This window comes from Terrapene carolina, unplaced genomic scaffold (genome assembly GCF_002925995.2).
Source record: "Terrapene carolina triunguis isolate 2854851 unplaced genomic scaffold, T_m_triunguis-2.0 Scaffold58, whole genome shotgun sequence".
NCBI lineage: Eukaryota > Metazoa > Chordata > Testudines > Emydidae > Terrapene > Terrapene triunguis.
In genome coordinates this window covers 78085693-78105066 of record NW_020664409.1, presented here as the reverse complement: position 1 = coordinate 78105066, position 19374 = coordinate 78085693, and the positions used below count along the sequence as shown (strand labels likewise).

Genomic DNA, 19374 nt, shown 5'->3' with positions numbered 1-19374 from the left:
TAAAAATTCCCAGGGCTTTAGGGGGGCAGGAGGTGGGAGGGACTTCCAGTCTCTGTGACCCCTGGGCAGTGGCGTTCACAATTAGGAGGACTGTTTAGGGTCAGCATAGGTCACCAGTGTCTACACTTGCATTACATTGAGCCATGGTCTATGTATTGAGGTCAATGCCGCTCAGGGAGGGGGTGTCACTAAAGGGGTACTTGCATCGGTGGATGACAAATTTAAATGTGACAGGTGCACAACTAGGTTGATGTCAGCCATCTTGTGTTGAGCTAAGTTTGTAGTGTAGAAGCAAAAAGGTGGCCTTATTTAATGTATCTGTAAAATGTCTTTTTTTTTTTTTTTATTTGGCCTTTCTAATTTGACCTCGTTTCCACTTTTTGCAGCACTCTGAAGATCTCCTGATCTTAAGCTATGGTGATTTCTTACCATACTTCCAATCTTTCCTATGCATTGAGATTGTTTGCGCTTATGCCCTTAGTAATGTCTCATTTTTTTCCTTTAAAAAACAAAAACAAAAAAAACCCTCCCCTGAACCTTTTTTCTCCTTAAACTTGTTTCCCATGGGATCTAACCTGCCAGTTCTTTGAGTTGCTAAAGTCTGCCTTCTTGAATTCCATTTTCTTTAATCTGCTGTTTCCGCTCCTACCATTCCTTAGAATCCATAACTCTGTCATTTCCATGATCATTTTTACCCAGGCTGCCTTCCTCCTTCAGAATGTCAACTAGTTCCTCCATGTTTGTCAGCATCAAATCTGGAACAACCTCTCCCCTAGTCGCTTTCTCCACCTTGTGTAAGAAAAAGTTGTCTGCAGTGCATTCCAAAAACTTGTTGGATAATCTGTGCCCAGCTGTATTTTCCCAACTGATGTCTGGGTAGCTAAAGTTTCCCATCACCACAAAGTCCTGTGGATGATTTTGTTAGTTGTTTAAAAAAAGCTTCATCCACCTCTTCTTCCTGGTTAGGTAGTCTGTATTAGACTCCTACCATGAAATCACCCTTGTGTGGGTTTTTTTTTTTTTTAAACCCCTTTTACCCTTACCCTGAGTCTTTCAACAGGTCCTCCTGTGTGTGGACACTTACTTCAGTTTAAACCAGGCTCAGGCTTAAATCAGGTTTAGCTTGTGCTTATAAATTTAGAGGTGCAAGCTAAACTGATATAACTAGCTTTAATTTGATTTAAGAACATCTGGACAAGGGTTTGTCCTAGTTTATTTACATTTTTTTTTTTTTTTTTTTTTTTTTAAACCAGTGCAACTTGTGTGTAGGGAAAGCCCTGCAAATGGACTTATCTAAACTGAATTAAACTTGGCTTAAACCAGAACAAGAGTGTCCACACAGTCCCTGGTTTAATTGAGTCATTTAAAAAAAATCATACTTTCAGTTAAGCCAGTGCAACTTTCTCAACAGAGAGCCCCTGAGGTTTGGCAAATAGAGAGGCGGAAAACCCAGGAGCAAATGAGCTTGACCTTAGTTTTCTTCTAGGTTCTACTGTTGATCTTGTCATCCCTCCCTCTTTTTTGTCAGATATTAGAGGAAGTGGAGATTCCTTGCAAGTAGCTTGAGTGTACGGGGTCTGATATTCCTTCTTTCTTTAAAAACAAGACTTAAATGCCCAATTTTTTAAATCTTTCCTCATAGGTCAAATTTCTAAACCATATTTTTCAATAAAGCCTTTTTACCTTTTCAAAAGTGATCTCTCCTGTGATGTAGGTTTCTAATGGTATTAAGCACAAACATTCTTCCTTGAAAATTTCACCATCAGAAAAGCTAACAAACAGCACTAGCTGGGCAGTGTCACTTAAATCGCTTGATTTGTCCACTTCAAGAGACATGTATTTGGCATTTTTTTAAATCAGAAAGCAGTGCTGACAAACAATCCTTGTAAATTATCTCCAGTCTTTGCACTGCTGTGGAATCAGACAGGGGAACTTGCATTACCTGGTTCACAATGTCATCTTTGTTTTTAATCTCTGGCAAAAAGCTCCTCTAGCATTTCCACCGTGCCCTCCTTCACAGGCTCGGCATCCAGGAAAGGCCTTTTCTTTTTAGCTAGTACCACCATTATCCAAAGAGAAGCAGCTGTTGCTTTTTCCTGTACAGTCCCTGATGTTGTGAGAATGACATCTGAAGTGTGATATGAAGACTTCAGATTTTCAATTTTGTCATGTCTTCCAAAACTGCCAGGAGACTAGGCCGCATTGATGTTACTGTGCTTTGATTTAAAGTGGTGCCTCACGTTGACAACCTTACAGACAGACACAGTGGTCTGGCATGTTAAACACCAAGATTTTGCATTTAAATAAGATGGCATAATAAAAAGAAAATCCACTATCCAGTTTAGGTTAAAAGCTCGGTTTTTGCTTTCAACTTTGCAATGTTTACTCCCACTAGCATTCGTTTTTTGGTTCCATTTCCATCACTAATGAAAAAACAGGCGGCATCCTAGCTCAACTGTAGCTGATGCTATCATGAGTACTTAAGATCCAGTAAGTTACTTACTAAGGAAGTCCTAGGCAAATGATAGGCTGCACATCACTGTTCATGAATTGAATTATAAACATTTTTGTAAGATAAGCTGGTGGGCCACACAAGAAGGCTTGGTGGGCCACATTTGGTCCACGGGCTGCCTATTGAGTGTCATTGCACGAGACCAGGGAAAGAAACTAGATTGGCTTGGCATGATTTGTTCTTGACAAATCCATGCTGGCTATTCCTTCTAACCCTATTATCAGCCAGGGGCTTACAAATTGATTGTTAAATAATTTGTTCCATTGTCTTCCCAGGTATTGAAGTTAGATTGAGTGGCCTATAATTCCTTGAGTCCTCTTTGTTTCCATTTTTAAAGATAGCTACGAGGTTTGTGCTTCTCCAGTCTTTTGAGATTTCACTCACCCTCCAGAAATTCTCAAAGATAATTGCTAATGGTTCCGAGATATCTTCAGCTAGTACCTTAGCGTTCAGCTACAAAACCTTAAGTGGGAGTCCTGGAGCCAGCCCAGCCTGTAGACAAGCTGAGGAGATGCATTTAGACAGTGCATCTCTGAGGCAGTTTCTGCAGGTGGGGCTTTTATGGAGCTGCAGCCACAGATTAGGGTTGCTCACTATGGCTAAATGAAAAACAAGAATTTGATTTTTAAAAAAAAACAACCCTTTGCTTTGTTCTGCATTGGAATGAAAGCTAGCCCTTCTGAATTTTTTCATGAGGAAACACGAGAGACAGACCCCTTCCCCTCCTAAGAATAGCCAGTAGCCTTGTCCTCTGCTTCATTTAGATAGGGAGTTGAACCTGGAACCCAAACCCTAGGTGCGTGCTCTAACCACCCTAACGGAGACCAGGTTGAGGGTCCTTTTGAAGATTTGTTCCTTGTCTAAAAATGCTATGCTTTCCTAAACCAAAGCGAATTGGGATCCGTATTTACTGCTTTTTACTTCAATATTTTTATCAGTGATCTAAACAATGATGGAAAAATCTGATGGCAAAGTTGGTGTAAATGTAAAAGTAAATAATGAGGAGGACAGGTTACGGTTAGAGAGATCTGAATCACCTGGTTAAATTGTCACAATCCAATAAAAAGATTTTTAATACAACCAAATGCAGGGCAATACATCTGGAAACAATGAATGCATGATATGCCTACAGAATGGACTCTGTCTTGAAAAGCAATGACTCAGAGAAGGACTTCGGGGTTGTGGTACGTAATTACCTCAACATGACTGCTGAGTGATGCAGTGGCAAAATGAGCTAATGTGATCCATGGATGTATAAAAAGGGGGAATATCACGTAGAAGGATTGAAGTGATCATGCCTCTGTACACAGCATTGTAAGACCACTATTAGAATACTATGTCCCGTTCTGGTTTCCATGCTTCAACATGGATGTGGAAATACTGCAGAGAGTTTGAAGGAGGTCCACAAATATGATCTAGGGGCTGGAAAACAAGCCTTACAATGTGAGGCGTAAGCACCATAACTTGGTCGTTTCATTGAGACTAGATATCTTTCTAAAAGTTATGCTTTAATCCAGTTTCTGGGAGAAATTCTATGGCCCACGACAGGAGGGGGAGAGTTTGGGATGGTCATGATGGTCCCTTCCAGCCTTGGAATCTCCTTGGTTCATCCCCTTCCTTTCCTTCATGGACATGGGGAGGACAGGATTGCAGCCATTCCCCTCAATATGCTCGTAACACTTGCAGCTCTGCATTCAGACTGTGACTATAAACAAATCTCATGCTTCAGAGTTTGTGGGTCATCTCCAGGGTCAGGAAGGATTTTTTTCCCCCCTGATGCACAATTGTCCAGATGTATTCTGGGTTTTGTTTGGGGTTTTTTTGCCTTCCTCTGAAGCATCAGAGACTGACCACAGCTGGAAATGAGACACTGGACAGGATGGACCAGTGCTCCAAAGTGATACAGAGAATCCTCTTCCTTAGATACTTGGCTGGTATATCTTGCTCCCAGTGCCTGGGATTAAACTGATCATTAGCTTTGGAGTTAAGAAGGAATTTTCCCCCAGGTTAGATTGTCAGGGATCTTGGAGCGAGGATTGCCTTCCTTTTCGGTGTGGATTGCCTGCTAGGACCTGCTGGGCATATTTCACCTAATCAGTTCCTTGCCATAGCTGAGGCCTAGGTGGCACCTTGGTCTCTCTTCTCTGCCTGCGGCACACAACAGTTGAGTCTCCTGAGGACTGAAATGCTCAAATGTAACTAAAGTCATTGAGCTTAATATAGGAGTATTTGGGTGAAATTTAACACCCTGTGATATACAGGAGGTCAGAATAGATGATCTAACAGTCCCTTCCAGCCTAAAAATCTATGAAACGTTGATCTGACCTGCTGTACTATTCTCATAATTTCCATCCTGCACTAAATTTTGATATTTCAGAATTTGTTTTGATCCTGAATCAGGATGAAAAGTTAAAATATTCAAATGCAGCATTGTGAAAAATCGCAATCTGGAGATGTCAAAACATTTAGTTTTGACTTGGTTTGACTTTAATCTGTGTCCCCCTAAGCTGCTGCAGTGCCTCATGGGAACTGCAGTTTGGATGCCCCTTCCCTCCATTCTCCTATATGGGCTCGACTCCCTGTTTGGGACTCCCATAATGCACTGCAGCAGCTCAGTCAGAGGGGAGGCTGCTGTATGCACTATGGGTGGTTCAGCTAGGGAGACTGGCCTATAGAGGGGAATGGGAGTGTGAGGTACCAGACCTACAATTCCAGTGAGGCACTGCATCCGCTCAGGCGAGACATATTAATATTGACACTACCCAAAATGTAATATTTCATTTTTAACTTAACAATGGAAAATAAAAAAAAAATTCAGTAAACTCAAAACTTTTCCAGGGAAAACTGATTGTGCAGAAACTGCTTTGTTCTATCAAAAACATATTTTGATGGAGAATTCCTGGCCAGCTCTACTCAATAGCTTAGTTATTGTTCTGGATTCTTGTGTTAGTAAACTGTTGGACTGTATAGTGAGGAGGGGGCAGCAAATGTTTGTAGTTCAAAAGATTTTACTACTGGTGGTAGTAGTAGCAACTCTAAGGGAGAAGGATTTGGATGGGGGGGGGTTTCCTGTGATCTTGGGAATCTACATATGAATGTATTTGAGAGGCAAGAAGACCTAGGGAATATAGATAGGGGTAATGGCATAAATACTGAAGGGTGGGGTTGCCAAATTATTTATTTATTTTATTTTAAAGATAACATGAAGTTGGAGTCTGGAGAAAGTTTCTGGGCTTTGAGTAAATGGGGCAGTGCCTTTGCTCCTTTCCTCAAAGAAAATTAAAACAGCATAGAATAAGAAGTAAATGACTAATCACTCAGGTGATTGCATCACTGCTGTAGCCTGGCCACACTTTACTCCCAAAGTTGTGGACTTTGTTATTTAAAACAAATTTATATTTCTGTGTTATGGAGATTAATGTACTTTGTATTCCCTTTCTAGCTATGATAAAACTGTTCCTAATATGTCAGGAACAAATTAACCCCAAATTCCCTTAGTACTTTTACAGCTATCCAGGGGAATATATATTTTACAGTGCTATTTTCTTCTTTTGCTTTTACATAAGTAGGTTTTTGTTTTTTTTGTCTGTACTGTAGTTAGCTGAACATGGATATGACAAACACGTAAGATGTTAAATTAATGTATGGAAATTGTGGTTTCGACCTTTTTTGGGTAAAGATGGTCTGAGTTGTTTTCACCCAAAAGCTTTTAACGTACAGGTGAACTTTCTGGGGGGAGCAGCTACTCTGTTGTAGTAAATTTTCCTAATGTTGCTATGACAAATGTTGGAGATGAGGAAATGGAGATCTTGTTACAGCAATACTGTAAAATGAAACAATTGCCTGTAGTTTAGTGGAGACAGATGGGTGTGGACTTAAGATAGCAAACAAGGAAACTATGTATTATGCAGCTCCAGGGTGACTCAATGTGGTCATTCCAGTTGGGGTAGGTTTTCTCCATATTTTTCTCTCTTCGCACTTACCTCCCACCTTTCAGCAGATCCCCAAATTAACCTGACCACCGGTGTATTATCTAGTCCTCAAGAAATACCTAACTTAGTGGCTTGTCCTCCAGTAAATACTAATGTTATAATTGGGACTCGGCAGCAAGCTGAAACTGTTGTGCCAAGGCCCTGTAGTTTCTGCAGCAGATTCAGGTAAACTTTAATTCAGCAGCTCAGTTCTAGCTCTAGTTTAATTCAGCAACATCTAGCTCCTTAAGATGTACAGAAGAAAAGCTCTCTAAAAGGGCCCTACAAAAGATGGTATTTGTCTCCATTTTACAGGGGGGGAAAACTGAGGCACCGGGTGATGTGACCTGTGCAAGGTCACCCTGCAAACTGGTAATAAATCTCTGAGAAAACCTCAAGTCTCTTGACTTAGTCCAGTGCACTTTCCCCCAGTCTATGCTGTTAAAACAGATAATAGACCCCATACACTATCCCTTGTGGTGTCTGAGGTTGGTTGGTTTGTTTTTTTAACTGAATACATCTTAGTTTATGGTACCCTTAAATTTTAAATGTTTGGCTAAGTTTTGTATTGAAGATACAATAGCTGAACTATGGATGGAGGGGAACCTGGAGATCAACAGCTGGGCAGGGAAAAGTTGGTATTTCTGACATTCAGGAAGGTGGGCGACAGTTTAAGTGTTGGGCAGTTCGGAGGTAGCTGAATCTTCTGATGCAAGAGGGGATGCCTCTCCTCGCCCTCCTGGACAGGTGACTGGACACTGGGGGTGAGATCCTGTGCTCTGCCTGTAAGAGGCATAGCACCAACCTCTCAACCCAGGTGGAGCAGGGCTAAGGTAGGTTTAGGCCACTCTTTCATCCACCTGATCCTGGGCCACTGCAGGGGCTGGAGTGACCACTAGTGTTATTTAGACTGCTCTGTCTAAATTAATGGCAGCCTATTCCTGCCATTCAGTCTTGATTAAAAATTGCCAGTGATGGAGAATTCACCACAGCTGTTGGTAAGTTGTTCCAATGGTTAATTATCCTTACAGCTTAAAAGACAAAAAAAAAGAGCCTTATTTCCAGTCTGAATTTGTCTAGCTTCAACTTCCAGCCATTGGATTGTTATCTTTTTGTCTGCTAGACCGAAGAGCTCATTATCTAATGTTTGTTCCCTGTGTAGATAGTTATAAACTGTAATCAAGGCAGCACCCCAAGTTCCACCACCTACGGCTAGGAAAACAAGCTTATGCAATTTAATGTTTATTTTTTATATATATATAATAATGTGTGTGTGTGTGTGTGTGTGTGTGTGTTTACAGTTGTATAGTCTGAGCAGTACTGTATTGCCTATTTCTTTGGTGCTACATTTGTCTCCATTAGAAAAGATTTAAATCCAAGTCAATCCCTGTCCTGTTGGTCACAGTGGCAAACTATGTAAAACAAAGCAGGAAGACAGAAGGCTGAAAGGGTATGGCTAACTAGAGAGCTTACAGCAGCGTAGCTGCACCGATGCAGAGAGCTCTCCTGCCAACTTAATTAATCCACCCCCAACAAGTAGCGGCAGCCATGTCTGCAGGAGAAGCTTTCCCACCAACATGTCCAGACCAGCATGTAGGTCAGTGTAACTTGTCAGTTGGGGGGTGGCTAATTCACACCCCGAGCGACATAACTCATGTCGACTTAAGCTGTAGTGTAGCCATAGCCAAAACTTGCTGTCTATCCTTATCCATGATCAGCTGAAGACCCCAAACTGCAGAGAGATGCTGCAGCTTTGGAGAAAGCCAAAAGAGCCGCCTTCTTCTTGGCAAGATCACACTGGAAATAGTGTCACCTCGGAAGGAAAATGAATTGTAACACTAAATCCTGGGAATTTCCCAGGGAAAGGATAATTCTTCTAAACACACAGGGCCTATCTTGGGTTTTGGCTTTATAGTACAAGGGTGAGAATCTAGTCATACAGTACTTTCCCCTTCCCTCCTACAGACTCTCAGGTCATGTCAACGCTATGGGGGCTATAATGGCACAACTATAGTGCTGCATGTATGTTGCTGTAGCACTGCAGTGTAGACGTTTCCTACACTGATGGAAGGAGTTTTGCTGTCTCTGTGTAAGAAATCCACCTTGCTTAGCAGCAGTAACTGAGTTGATAGAAGAATTCTTCTGTCCATCTAACTGCATCGATGCTAGGGGCTTGGTTGGCTTAATTATGGTGCTGAAGGTGTGAATTTTTCACACCCCTGAGGCCTGGTCTACACTAGGCTTTTATGTCGAATTTAGCGCCGTTATATCGAATTAACCCTGCACCCGTCCACACCACGAAGCTATTTAGTTCGACATAGAGCTCTCTTTAAATCCATTTCTGTAAACCTCCCCAACGAGAGGAGTAGCGCTAAATTCGACATGGCCATGTCGAATTAGGCTAGGTGTGGATGGAATTCGACGGTAATAGCTCCGGGAGCTATCCCACAGTGCACCACTCTGTTGACGCTCTGGACAGCAGTCCGAGCTCGGATGCTCTGACCAGCCACACCCCGGGAAAATTTGAATTCCTTTTCCTGTCTGGGCAGTTTGAATCGCAGTTTCTGTTTTGACACCGTGGCGAGCTCAGCAGCAGTGGCAACGATGCAGAGCTCTCCAGCAGAGATGGCCGTGCAATCTCAGACTAGAAAGAGGGCCCCAGCATGGACTGATCGGGAAGTCTTGGATCTCATCGCTGTGTGGGGAGATGAGTCCGTGCTTTCCGAGCTGCACTCCAAAAGACGGAATGCAAAGACCTATGAGAAGATCTCTAAAGCCATGGCAGAGAGAGGATACAGCCGGGATGCAACGCAGTGCCGCGTGAAAATCAAGGAGCTGAGACAAGGCTACCAGAAGACCAAAGAGGCAAACGGACGCTCCGGATCCCAGCCCCACACATCCCGTTTCTACGAGGCACTGCATTCCATCCTAGGTGCGGCCGCCACCACTACCCCACCCCTGACCGTGGACTCTGAGGATGGGATATTGTCCGCGGCCGGTTCCTCAGCGGACGGGGAAGAGGAGGAAGGAGATGAGGAGGACGAGGCAGTCGACAGCGCTGATTTGCCCGACAGCCAGGAGCTCTTCATCACCCTCACAGAGATCCCCTACCAACCCTCCCCAGCCGTTATCCCAGACACAGATTCAGGGGAAGGATCAAGCAGTAAGTGTTTTAAATATCTAAACATTTATTTATAACATAACTGGCATATTTAAAATATTAACAATAGGTAAAGTGCTTCAAAACATGTAAACAGGAAAGTCCAACAAAACGGGAATCTGTGCAAAGTGTATCATGATTACTCTGTCTTTGGGCGCTTCAATATATAGTCTATTTTCAAAAAATTTCACAATGTCCGCTTCATGATTATAATGCCCAAAACGCTGCACTCTTTTGTCCCTCCAAGGGCACCTAACCCAAAAACTGGTCAATGTATCCGGGGATAGAGGCGACATCCTCCGGGGAGAACTCCTCATAGGTCTCCTGCAGGTGTTTTTCAAGCCTCATGAGCAGGTTCCTGGGCAGGGAGAGCTTGTTAGGCCCCCCGTGGTATGAGACGTTTCCCTGCCACAACGCCAGCAGGTACTCGGGGATCATGGCCTTGCAGAGCATTGCAGCAAATGGCCCCGGTTTCTGCAGGCTGTCACGAAGCATCCGCTCCTTCTGGCTCTCCGAGACCTTCAGGAGGGTGATGTCTGGCATGACTCCCTGCTGTGAATTAGGTAGGGGAAAGTTAGTATTGGGACTGCTTGCCCGTCCCTTTACAGAACTGCAACCGCCGGTTTACAGCCACGCGGTTTACAGCCGCGAGGGGGTGGGACAGGGCCAGAGTTCATGCTTGCAGGATTGCTGCCAGCAGAGACTCGCATTGCTTTCTATGCGAAAGGAGGCCAGTGCCACTCTTAAAGTTTTAAGCAGCCACAAGTGTACGGCTTACCATGTTTGACAGCTAGACAAAGTCCGGTGTCCTGCCCTGCTCCTCAGCTCGCCACAGCAAGACCGCAGGCACTGTAGGCGAGGGCCGAAAATTCGACCTTGTCCTCAGTGCGCGTGTGATAGGTGCTCTGCATGGTCTTGTTGAAAGACTATGTTCTCTGTTCACAGATACATTGATCTGTCTCAGGAATTCACTCCCTTTTTCCAATTCCCACAGCCACATCTGCCCAGAGGCTAGCGCACATTAGGAGGAGGAAGAAGAGGACACGGGAAGACGTTTGCTGAACTAATGGGATGCTCCCGAGCACAGGCAGCCCAGCAGACACAGTGGAGGGAGAACTTGTCCCAAATGCACCGGGCAAACATGGAACGGGAGGAGAGGTGGCGACAGGAGGACTGGCAGGCTACTCAAACGCTGCTTGGACTAATGAGGGAGCAAACGGACACGCTCCGCCGCCTTGTGGATGTTCTGCAGGACCGGAGGCAGGAGGAGAGAGCCCCGCTGCAGTCTCTCTCTAACTGCCCTGCCCCGCCACCAAGTCCCATACCCCCCTCACCCAAAGTCCAAACACGGAGGGGCGGAAGGGGCCGTGAAAAATTTCACTCCACCCCTGCGGACTGCTCTACCACTAGAAGGCTCTCATTCCCCAAAATTTGAAAAGTCCTTTCCTACCCGCCTCACACAAGACCCCGTCCAAGTTTCACCCCCCCGTTCCATGTGCGGTTGTTAATAAAAAATACGTTTTTGTTCATTATTGTTTCCATCCTCTTCTTTTAGATGAGAGTCTGTCTGAAGGGGGGGGAAGGGGCTTGGTAATTGGACAGGACAGTCACCTTTAGCAGGGGGCAGGTCCAGCAGCAGGGCACATATACAGTGCAGTGACTAGTTATCCTGGTCAGTCTGGGAGGTGGTTTTCATGTTCTGTGTGGTGGGGGGGGTGGTGTTGCTCTGTGACTTGGTGGCGGGGGAGGGCAGTTACAGATCTTATGCAGCGGTCCTTACCCTGGATCACAGAGCCGCGCAGCAGGGGATCTGTAACCCTCCTCCCCCTGCAAGACAGTCACATAGCCGACACATACACGCAGTCCCGGCCAGGAGGGCTGGCAGGCTCCGTTGAAACAACGAGTCCACCACCGTGGAGCCTGTCATTCCTGGAGTTTAGAAGCATCATTTGCATCACAACACTAAACCCGCCCCCCGCCACAGTCTGCGTCCCAGGTTTAAAACATTCCCGCGAAAACAGTAATAAAGACAACGGTGTCCATTAACAAAACAGAACAGATTTTATTTTTTGGGAAGGGGGTGAAGGGGGTATGTAACTGGAGAGGATAGTCGACGGCAACTGGGTAAAGAAACGGGGGCAAGTTCAGCTTCTGTGTCCACAAACTTAAAAGTCACTGGGTACCCTGCTCAGCCTTGAAACTGGCTTTCAAAGCCTCCCGTATGCACAGCGCGTCCCGCTGGGCTCTTCTAATCGCCCGGCTGTCTGGCTGGGCGTAATCAGCAGCCAGGCTATTTGCCTCAACCTCCCACCCCGCCATAAAGGTCTCCCCCTTGCTCTCACAGAGATTGTGGAGCACACAGCAAGCTGCAATAACGATGGGGATATTGGTTTCGCTGAGATCACAGCGAGTCAGTAAGCTTCTCCATCTCCCCTTGAGACGGCCAAAAGCACACTCCACCACCATTCTGCACTTGCTCAGCCGGTAGTTGAAGAGTTCTTGTGCAGTGTCCAGGGCCCCAGTATAGGGCTTCATGAGCCAGGGCATTAGCGGGTAGGCTGGGTCCCCAAGGATCACTGTAGGCATCTCCACATCCCCAACAGTTATCTTGTGGTCCGGGAAGTAAATACCTTCCTGCAGCCGTCTAAACAGACCAGAGTTCCTAAACACGCGAGCGTCATGAACCTTGCCCGGCCATCCGACGTAGATGTTTGTAAACCGTCCCCGATGGTCCACCAGTGCTTGCAGCACCATTGAAAAGTAGCCCTTTCTATTGATGTACTGGCTGGCCTGGTGGCCCGGTCCCAGGATAGGGATGTGAGTCCCATCTATAGCCCCACCGCAGTTTGGGAATCCCATCGCAGCGAAGCCATCTATGATGGCCTGCGCGTTTCCCAGGGTCACTACCTTTGACAGCAGTACCTTGACGATTGCCTTGGCTACTTGCAGGACAACAACCCCCACGGTAGATTTGCCCACGCCAAAGTGGTTCGCGACTGACCGGTAGCTGTCCGGCGTTGCAAGCTTCCAGAGGGCTATGGCCACTCGCTTCTGGACAGTCAGGGCTGCTCGTATGCGGGTGTCCTTGCGCTTCAGGGCAGGGGACAGCAACTCACAAAGTTCGAGGAAAGTCCCCTTCCGCATGCGAAAGTTTCGCAGCCACTGGGATTCATCCCAGACCTGAAGCACTATGCGGTCCCACCAGTCCGTGCTTGTTTCCCGGGCCCAGAATCGCCGTTCAACAAAATCCACATGCCCCATTGCCACCGTGATGTCCTGGGCACTGGGGCTCGTGGTTTCTGACAGCTCTGTGCTACTCTCCGACTTCAGGCCCTCACGGCGGTGCCATAGCCTCCTCGCCTGATTTCTCTGCATCTGCCTCAGGGAAAGGTGTATGATAAGCTGCGAGGTGTTGAGAACGGCCACAACTGCAGCGATGGTCGCAGCGGGATCCATGATCGCAGTGCTGTGGCGTCCGCGCTGTCACTGATCAAAAAGTGCGCAAACTGATTTCCCGCCGGCGCTTTCAGGGAGGGAGGGAGGGAGGGCGGTAGTGACTGACGGATGACGACAGTTACCCAAAAGCACCCTCGCCACATTTTTTTACCCAGAAGGCATTGGCGGATCGACCCAGAATTCCAATGGGCGGCGGGGACTGCGGGAACTGTGGGATAGCTGCCCACAGTGCACTGCTTCCAATGTCGACGCTTTCCCTGGTAGTGTGGACTGACAAAGTCGAATTACTGTCCTTAGTGTAGACACATACGTTCGACTTTCTAATATCGATTGCACATATTCGATTTAACTAAAATCGAACTACTCCCGTAGTGTAGACATACCCTGAGTGATGTAGCTGGGTCAATCTAGATGTAAAGCGTAGACCAGGCCTCCATCGTGCTGTAGGGTCTCTTCCCCATCATCCAGTTAATTTCTCTAAGGTAAACAGGGAAGCAGAGCACCAGCACCTTCAGCAGGGCTCTAATAAGAAGGGCAGCAATAAAACACATTCATATTTCACTTTAACAGGATACATTTAAGATCCAGACACAGAGCGCCTCTCTGGATGTTTACCTGGCCGATGGAAGGAATGTTAGGCTTGATATCCAGACATCGGACACTGCTGAAAGAGTACTAGAGGTAATGGGTTTAAAATGGGATACTGTTGAAACTGCTAAATTTAAGGAAACGTGTGTGAAGAGTTGAGATGCTTTCCCTCATATTTTAGTAGGACCTAGGCAAAAATGCTTATTTGAGGGAATACCTGAAGAAAACATACACTTGGCATTGTTTACTAATTCTGTAGATAAGTTTCTTAAAGTTTTTATATTTATTAGCATTTTTTTCCCTCTGCCCCTAACCTCATCCACTCAACATCCCCACTGCTCTTTTTGTCTCCAAAGGTAGCTGTTTTGGCCCTGTGTACAGGAGGCCATCTAAGATGATTAGAGAACTGGTGTTTTGTTTTTTAAAAAGCTTGTTTTAATATAGTTCAGGCCAAATCTGTATAAACGTTGTGTTGCCAGCCAGTGTGGCCAGAGACAGTGTTCTACATTTGTCTTAAATATAGTTTAAGACTGTTGGTGTGCTGACACGCCTATTGTTACTATCCTAGCACATAGGAGCTCTAGTTATGGATCTGGACTCCTTTGTGCTTGGTGCTGTACAGACACAGAACAAAAGGAACAGAGGTTCCTGCCTCTACAGTAGAAGGAGTCTACAATCTATGTATCTCGCTGACCGATGCCCGATCTTTTTTTTTCCTGGTGCTCCCTCTTTCTATCTGTCTTGTATCTACCTGTTGTCTATAGTAAGTATGAAGACCCTTTAGGGTAAGGAGTGTCTCTTTGTTCAGTGCCTAGCACAATGGGGCTGAGGTGTCTAGATTTTGCCACAATACCAATAATAAATAGTTACAAGTTTTGTCTTAGACACGCTAGCAGCCAAACTTTGTTTAAACACAGAGAGTCTGAACTGGGTTGTAACATCTTTTTTTAATTCAAAGATGACAATAGGCCTGTTATAGATAGGGGGGCTTCAGTTGCTGGCCTGTAATCTTTTTTCTCTTCTTAGTAACAGAAGCCAAACTATTGCCATTTGCCTGATTTCTATTTTCTCATCCCTTTCACATTCTGAGCTTCATCCTCCAACATTCCTCTAGCCAGAGATGGTGAGTGTGTAACAATATGGATGCTACTTCCCCAGTAGCCACTGTTGCTGCTGCAGGGGACACAGAAAGCCAGATTGCGTGAGGTTGGTGGGCAATCACACACCAGTACTCCCATTGACCTCAGTGGGATTATTTGTGCACGTAACTGCTCGCCATCCTAAGTAAAGAATTCATGCAGTCTGGCCCTTAGATGTTACTCTGGCTAATGAAGTCTCTCCACCTCTTTGCCACACACATTATCATTGCCTCTAATATCCCTGTTCATCATGGGTCCAAGAATTGAGAGCACTAAATCTCTTCTCCAAGCAAAGTCGCTGATATAGCACAGAGAGAGAACTGCCCCAATACTGGCCAGATCATGTTTCTTAAGTAAAGCGCACTGCAGCTGAGCAGCTGCTTTGCCTTGTGTAAAGATTTCTCTCACTTTGGTTTCTTTTCATTAACAGATAGTTTGGCCCAATGGTTCAGGCTGGCCACACAACATTGTTCTAGCAGTTCTACATCATGCAAGTGAAATGAATTCCACACACCTTCCTACAGTGATTTCCCCCACCCCTTTGAAAAGCATCATGTTCAAGTTTGTTGAGCCTCTTTCTACCTCTGGAGCTCTTCACTGCTTAGTTGCCAAAAAAAAAAAAGGACTTGCAAAACAAGAAAATTGGTTAATCTAAAAAGCACATACAGTAACTCCTCACTTAACGTTGTAGTTACGTTCCTGAAAAATGCGACTTTAAGCGAAATGATGTTAAGCAAATCCAATTTCCCCATAAGAATTAATGTAAATAGGGGGGGGTTAGGTTCCAGGGAAAAAATTTTCACCAGACAAAAAACTATATATTATATAGATATACACACAGTATATGTTTTAAACAAACAATTTAATACTGTTTACAGCTATGATGATTGTGAAGGTTGGTTGAGGTGGTGAAGTTAGAGGGTGGAAGAGGGAGGGATATTTCCCAGGGAATGCCTTGCTGCTAAATGATGAACTAGCACTCGGCTGAGCCCTCAAAGGTTAACTCCCTGTTGTTAATGTAGCCTCTCATCAAGGCAGCACAAACAGGAGGGAGGGGAGACAGAGACAGACACACACCTTGTGTGTGGGAGGGAGAGAGAGATGCACACTGCCCCTTTAAGTAAGCTGACCCACTCTTAAGTGCATTGTCTTTTTAAGTGGATCAGGAAGTTGAGACAGCAGCTGCTGCCCCAGGCGCTCTGTCTCTCTCCGTCTGTGTCCCCTCCCTGCCCTATATGGAGAAGGGGTAAGCGGGGTGCAGGAGTGGGGGGAGGGGGCACCCTGACATTAGCCCCCCCCTTCCCCGCCTGCACAGCAAGCAGGAGTCTCTGGGAGCAGCTCCAAGGCAGAGGGTAGGAGCAGCACATGGCAGTGGAGGGAGGGACAGCTGAACTACCAATTGATAACCTGCTGGGTGGCTGCAGCACAGGGAACTTGGGGGAGCGGGGAGCTGCCGATCCACCCTGATTACGAGCCCCCACCAGCTAGCTGCAACGGGCTGCTCTTCCTGCAAGCAGTGGACAAAGCAGGCGGCTGCCAAACAACGTTAGAAGGGAGCATTGCACAACTTTAAACGAGCATGTTCCCTAATTGATCAGCAATGTAACAACGAAAGTGTTAACCAGGACGACTTTAAGTGAGGAGTTACTGTACCCTTCAGATTTATATCAGCATGACGGTAGCTTCCTTCTTCGTCACTGGCATCTTCAGTCCCATCTCTCCATAAAAATATCTTGCTATCTAAGCACTCGTGCATATTGTTCTGATACCCTTGTTTGTCCTGTTTAAGGGCCAGATCCTCTTCAAGCCGATGCACTCTTTGTGCAGTAGTACTTTGGGTACACTTCACAATAAAGTGCCATGTATACTTATGGCACTATAGGCAAACAGCAATGATTCTGATAATTCATTGGCACTGTAAATGCTGCCTGTTCTTCGATTCCCATTAGCGTGGGACAGGCTTAGGGGCATGTGTGAGCTTTCTTCATTATATATTTGTCTCACCACATTCCCCCTGGTAGCTTCCCAATTAATAGTGTAGAGTCTACAGGGGTTTGGAGTAATGTATACTGGGGTATGCCTTGATCCAAGAATTAGAAAATTAAGCTCAATACCGACTGAATGTTTCACATTGGGTAGCTCTATGAAGTGTGTTGAATAGAAGTAGGTGCTTCATTTGGATCACTGCGAGATGCTGTACTAAGTGATGAGTTTCTGACACTCTGTAGTGTCACCTTGCAATTTCAGGTAACAAGTTAATGGGGACTTTGGGTCAAGAAAATATAGGGTGAAAGTTAGTCCTGGTCAGGGTCTTTTCTGCCTGGGCCTCTGAACATTTATTCTAGTGCTCTAAGTGAGGGTTGGGGGGGAAGTGATATTATGCTCCAGCTCTCTCTCAACTGGAAGTGTTTGTAGAATTGGTACCTTCTAAAGGCACTCTGAAAACTTGTGCTTCCACCTTGTGTTCAGACCAAACAAGTCCTGCTTCTTATGCCAACTCACACACCCAGCATCTAAACTATGGAAAAATCATTTTCCTGGTGAAAGTTTTTCCATGTCCTTGCCTCTCCATAGTTGCATCTCAATGACTTCCTGATCAAATGGGCTGCTCATAATTGAAAGAGGTACCTTTTTTACTCTTTTACCTGTGAGCCCAGGAGGTTCTGTGGTACCCATTGAGTGCGGGAATGGTGGGGGTAGGCTCTGGCTGCTTTAAATAAGCTCTGGTTTCCAATGCTTGAAGCAGAAAATAGGCAGAGTGGAGTGTTTTCAGCTCCTCTTCCACCCTACACTTTCCATTCCTCTCCCTGCCCCACCCCTTCCTCGTCACACGTCCCGCACTTGAAGTTGCAGGGTGGGACTGGCACGGGACTGTTCCTACATTCTTTGCCAGTGGGGCTGGGGGCCATTCCTCCTTTACATCTTTCGGGTGGCATAAAGGGGCCATAGCAAAACAGAATCTGCTTCTGAGAGTCAAGCTGGGTAGGTCTTTCTTTCTTATGCGATGCCAGTAGCAAGAATGTGGAGGGTTGATGTTTAGGTCTTAACGGCTGCTTCTGCCTAGAGGGATAAAGGAACAGTTTAAAAAAAAATTTTTTTTTTGAAGCTGCATTAATGGCTGGTGACCAGACCTTGTATAAATTCATGATCGGATGCATAGGTGACCTCCTTTTTTCATTTTTTGTTTTTAAGGTTGTCTCATACAAGATGGGGCTGTCAAGAGAATTAATAGGATATTTTAGCTTATTTTTTATTCAAGATCACAGCAATGGAGTTCTCTCTGGTAAGCCATGTGCAGTATGTGTCACATAATGCACCCCTGGGTGGGCCGTTGCCAGTGGGGATTGGATCTCTGGATCTAAAAGCTTTACTCTATGCTGCTTGAGCTATAAGACTCATCGCTGTTAGCTGATGAACTTCCAGCCTTTGAATCTCTATATGTAGCCCAGCAACCACGAAGGAGGAACAGAGGATCACAGGTGGGTTGGGGTTATCTATAGCATAGTGGACTTTGCCTATAAGCACAGTTTGCATTGCATTTAATTTACAAGGCATATAGTAACTTGGTCACTATTGTGTGGGTTGTTTTGGTAAATATTGAGCTAGGTTGGCTTTATTTCAGGCTTTGCAAATGGTTATACTTTGAAGTAAAAACTGTTTATGTAATCTCAAACTCAGATCTGAACACTTGGACGATTTCCTCCTCTAGCCCCTTATAAAATGAAGTCCCTAATTTGCTTTCATTTATGCCCTCTTATTCCACTATTTCACTTTTTAATTGATAAGCATAGAAAGGTCATAACAGTGATGGAACTGGATGTGCCCTAAATCTAGGGTGTGATTCTCTGTGCTCACAAAATGTAGAAGGCTCTTGGAGTACTGTGTGTTTTTGTCCAATATGGGCTGGTGATACACATATGCCCTCTACCCCTCCCTCCATTTGGGCAGCTGTAATCTAGTGGACTGAACCCGGGACTGGGACTCAGATCTGGGTTGAAATCTTGGCCCCATTGAAGTAAATGGCGAAACTCTTGTTGACTTCAGTGAGGTCAGGATTTCACCCTTGAATTTGCTACCTGACTCTGTTACTGATTCTGTGTGGCCTTGGACAAGTCACTTAACCTCTCTCTGCCTCAGTTTTCCAGTCTGCAAAATGGTGATGATGATACTCTCCTGGAAGTATTTTCAGGTCCAGAGACAAAAAAAATGTGCTGTAGAAGTACCTTTTACGGTGATCTAGATTTTTTTTTTTAAATGTATGTAAGATTAAGGCTGAAAGACTTCTGGGTGTAAGGGTCATGACAGGTGTTCAATCCCTTGATGGGTTTGTAGTACAACTATCACTGCTAAACTTCACTACATATGGTTTATTTTATTTATCATTTCTCTGTCTTGACTGTGTCTTGCTTTTATGGATGTGGAAGGATGAATGTGATGCTGAGTGTGGAATCCCCAGCTTTTATTACATGAGTAGTAGGTGAAAGTCTGTGCTATTGCATGTGTGGCAGTTGGGCCAAGTAACCAATCAGTGCATTCTCCCTCATACAA

General features: G+C 45.2%; 1 protein-coding gene across 1 annotated transcript in view; it reads left to right on the top strand.

Annotated features, from left to right (window-relative positions):
* Positions 1-19374, top strand: part of SNX31 (sorting nexin 31) — a 52379-nt gene that overhangs the window by 17034 nt on the left and 15971 nt on the right. The window contains exons 5-6 of the mRNA XM_024203298.2: positions 13670-13780; positions 18019-18109. Of these exons, the coding sequence (XP_024059066.1) occupies positions 13670-13780; positions 18019-18109 (202 nt within the window). The remainder of the gene's footprint in view (positions 1-13669; positions 13781-18018; positions 18110-19374) is intronic.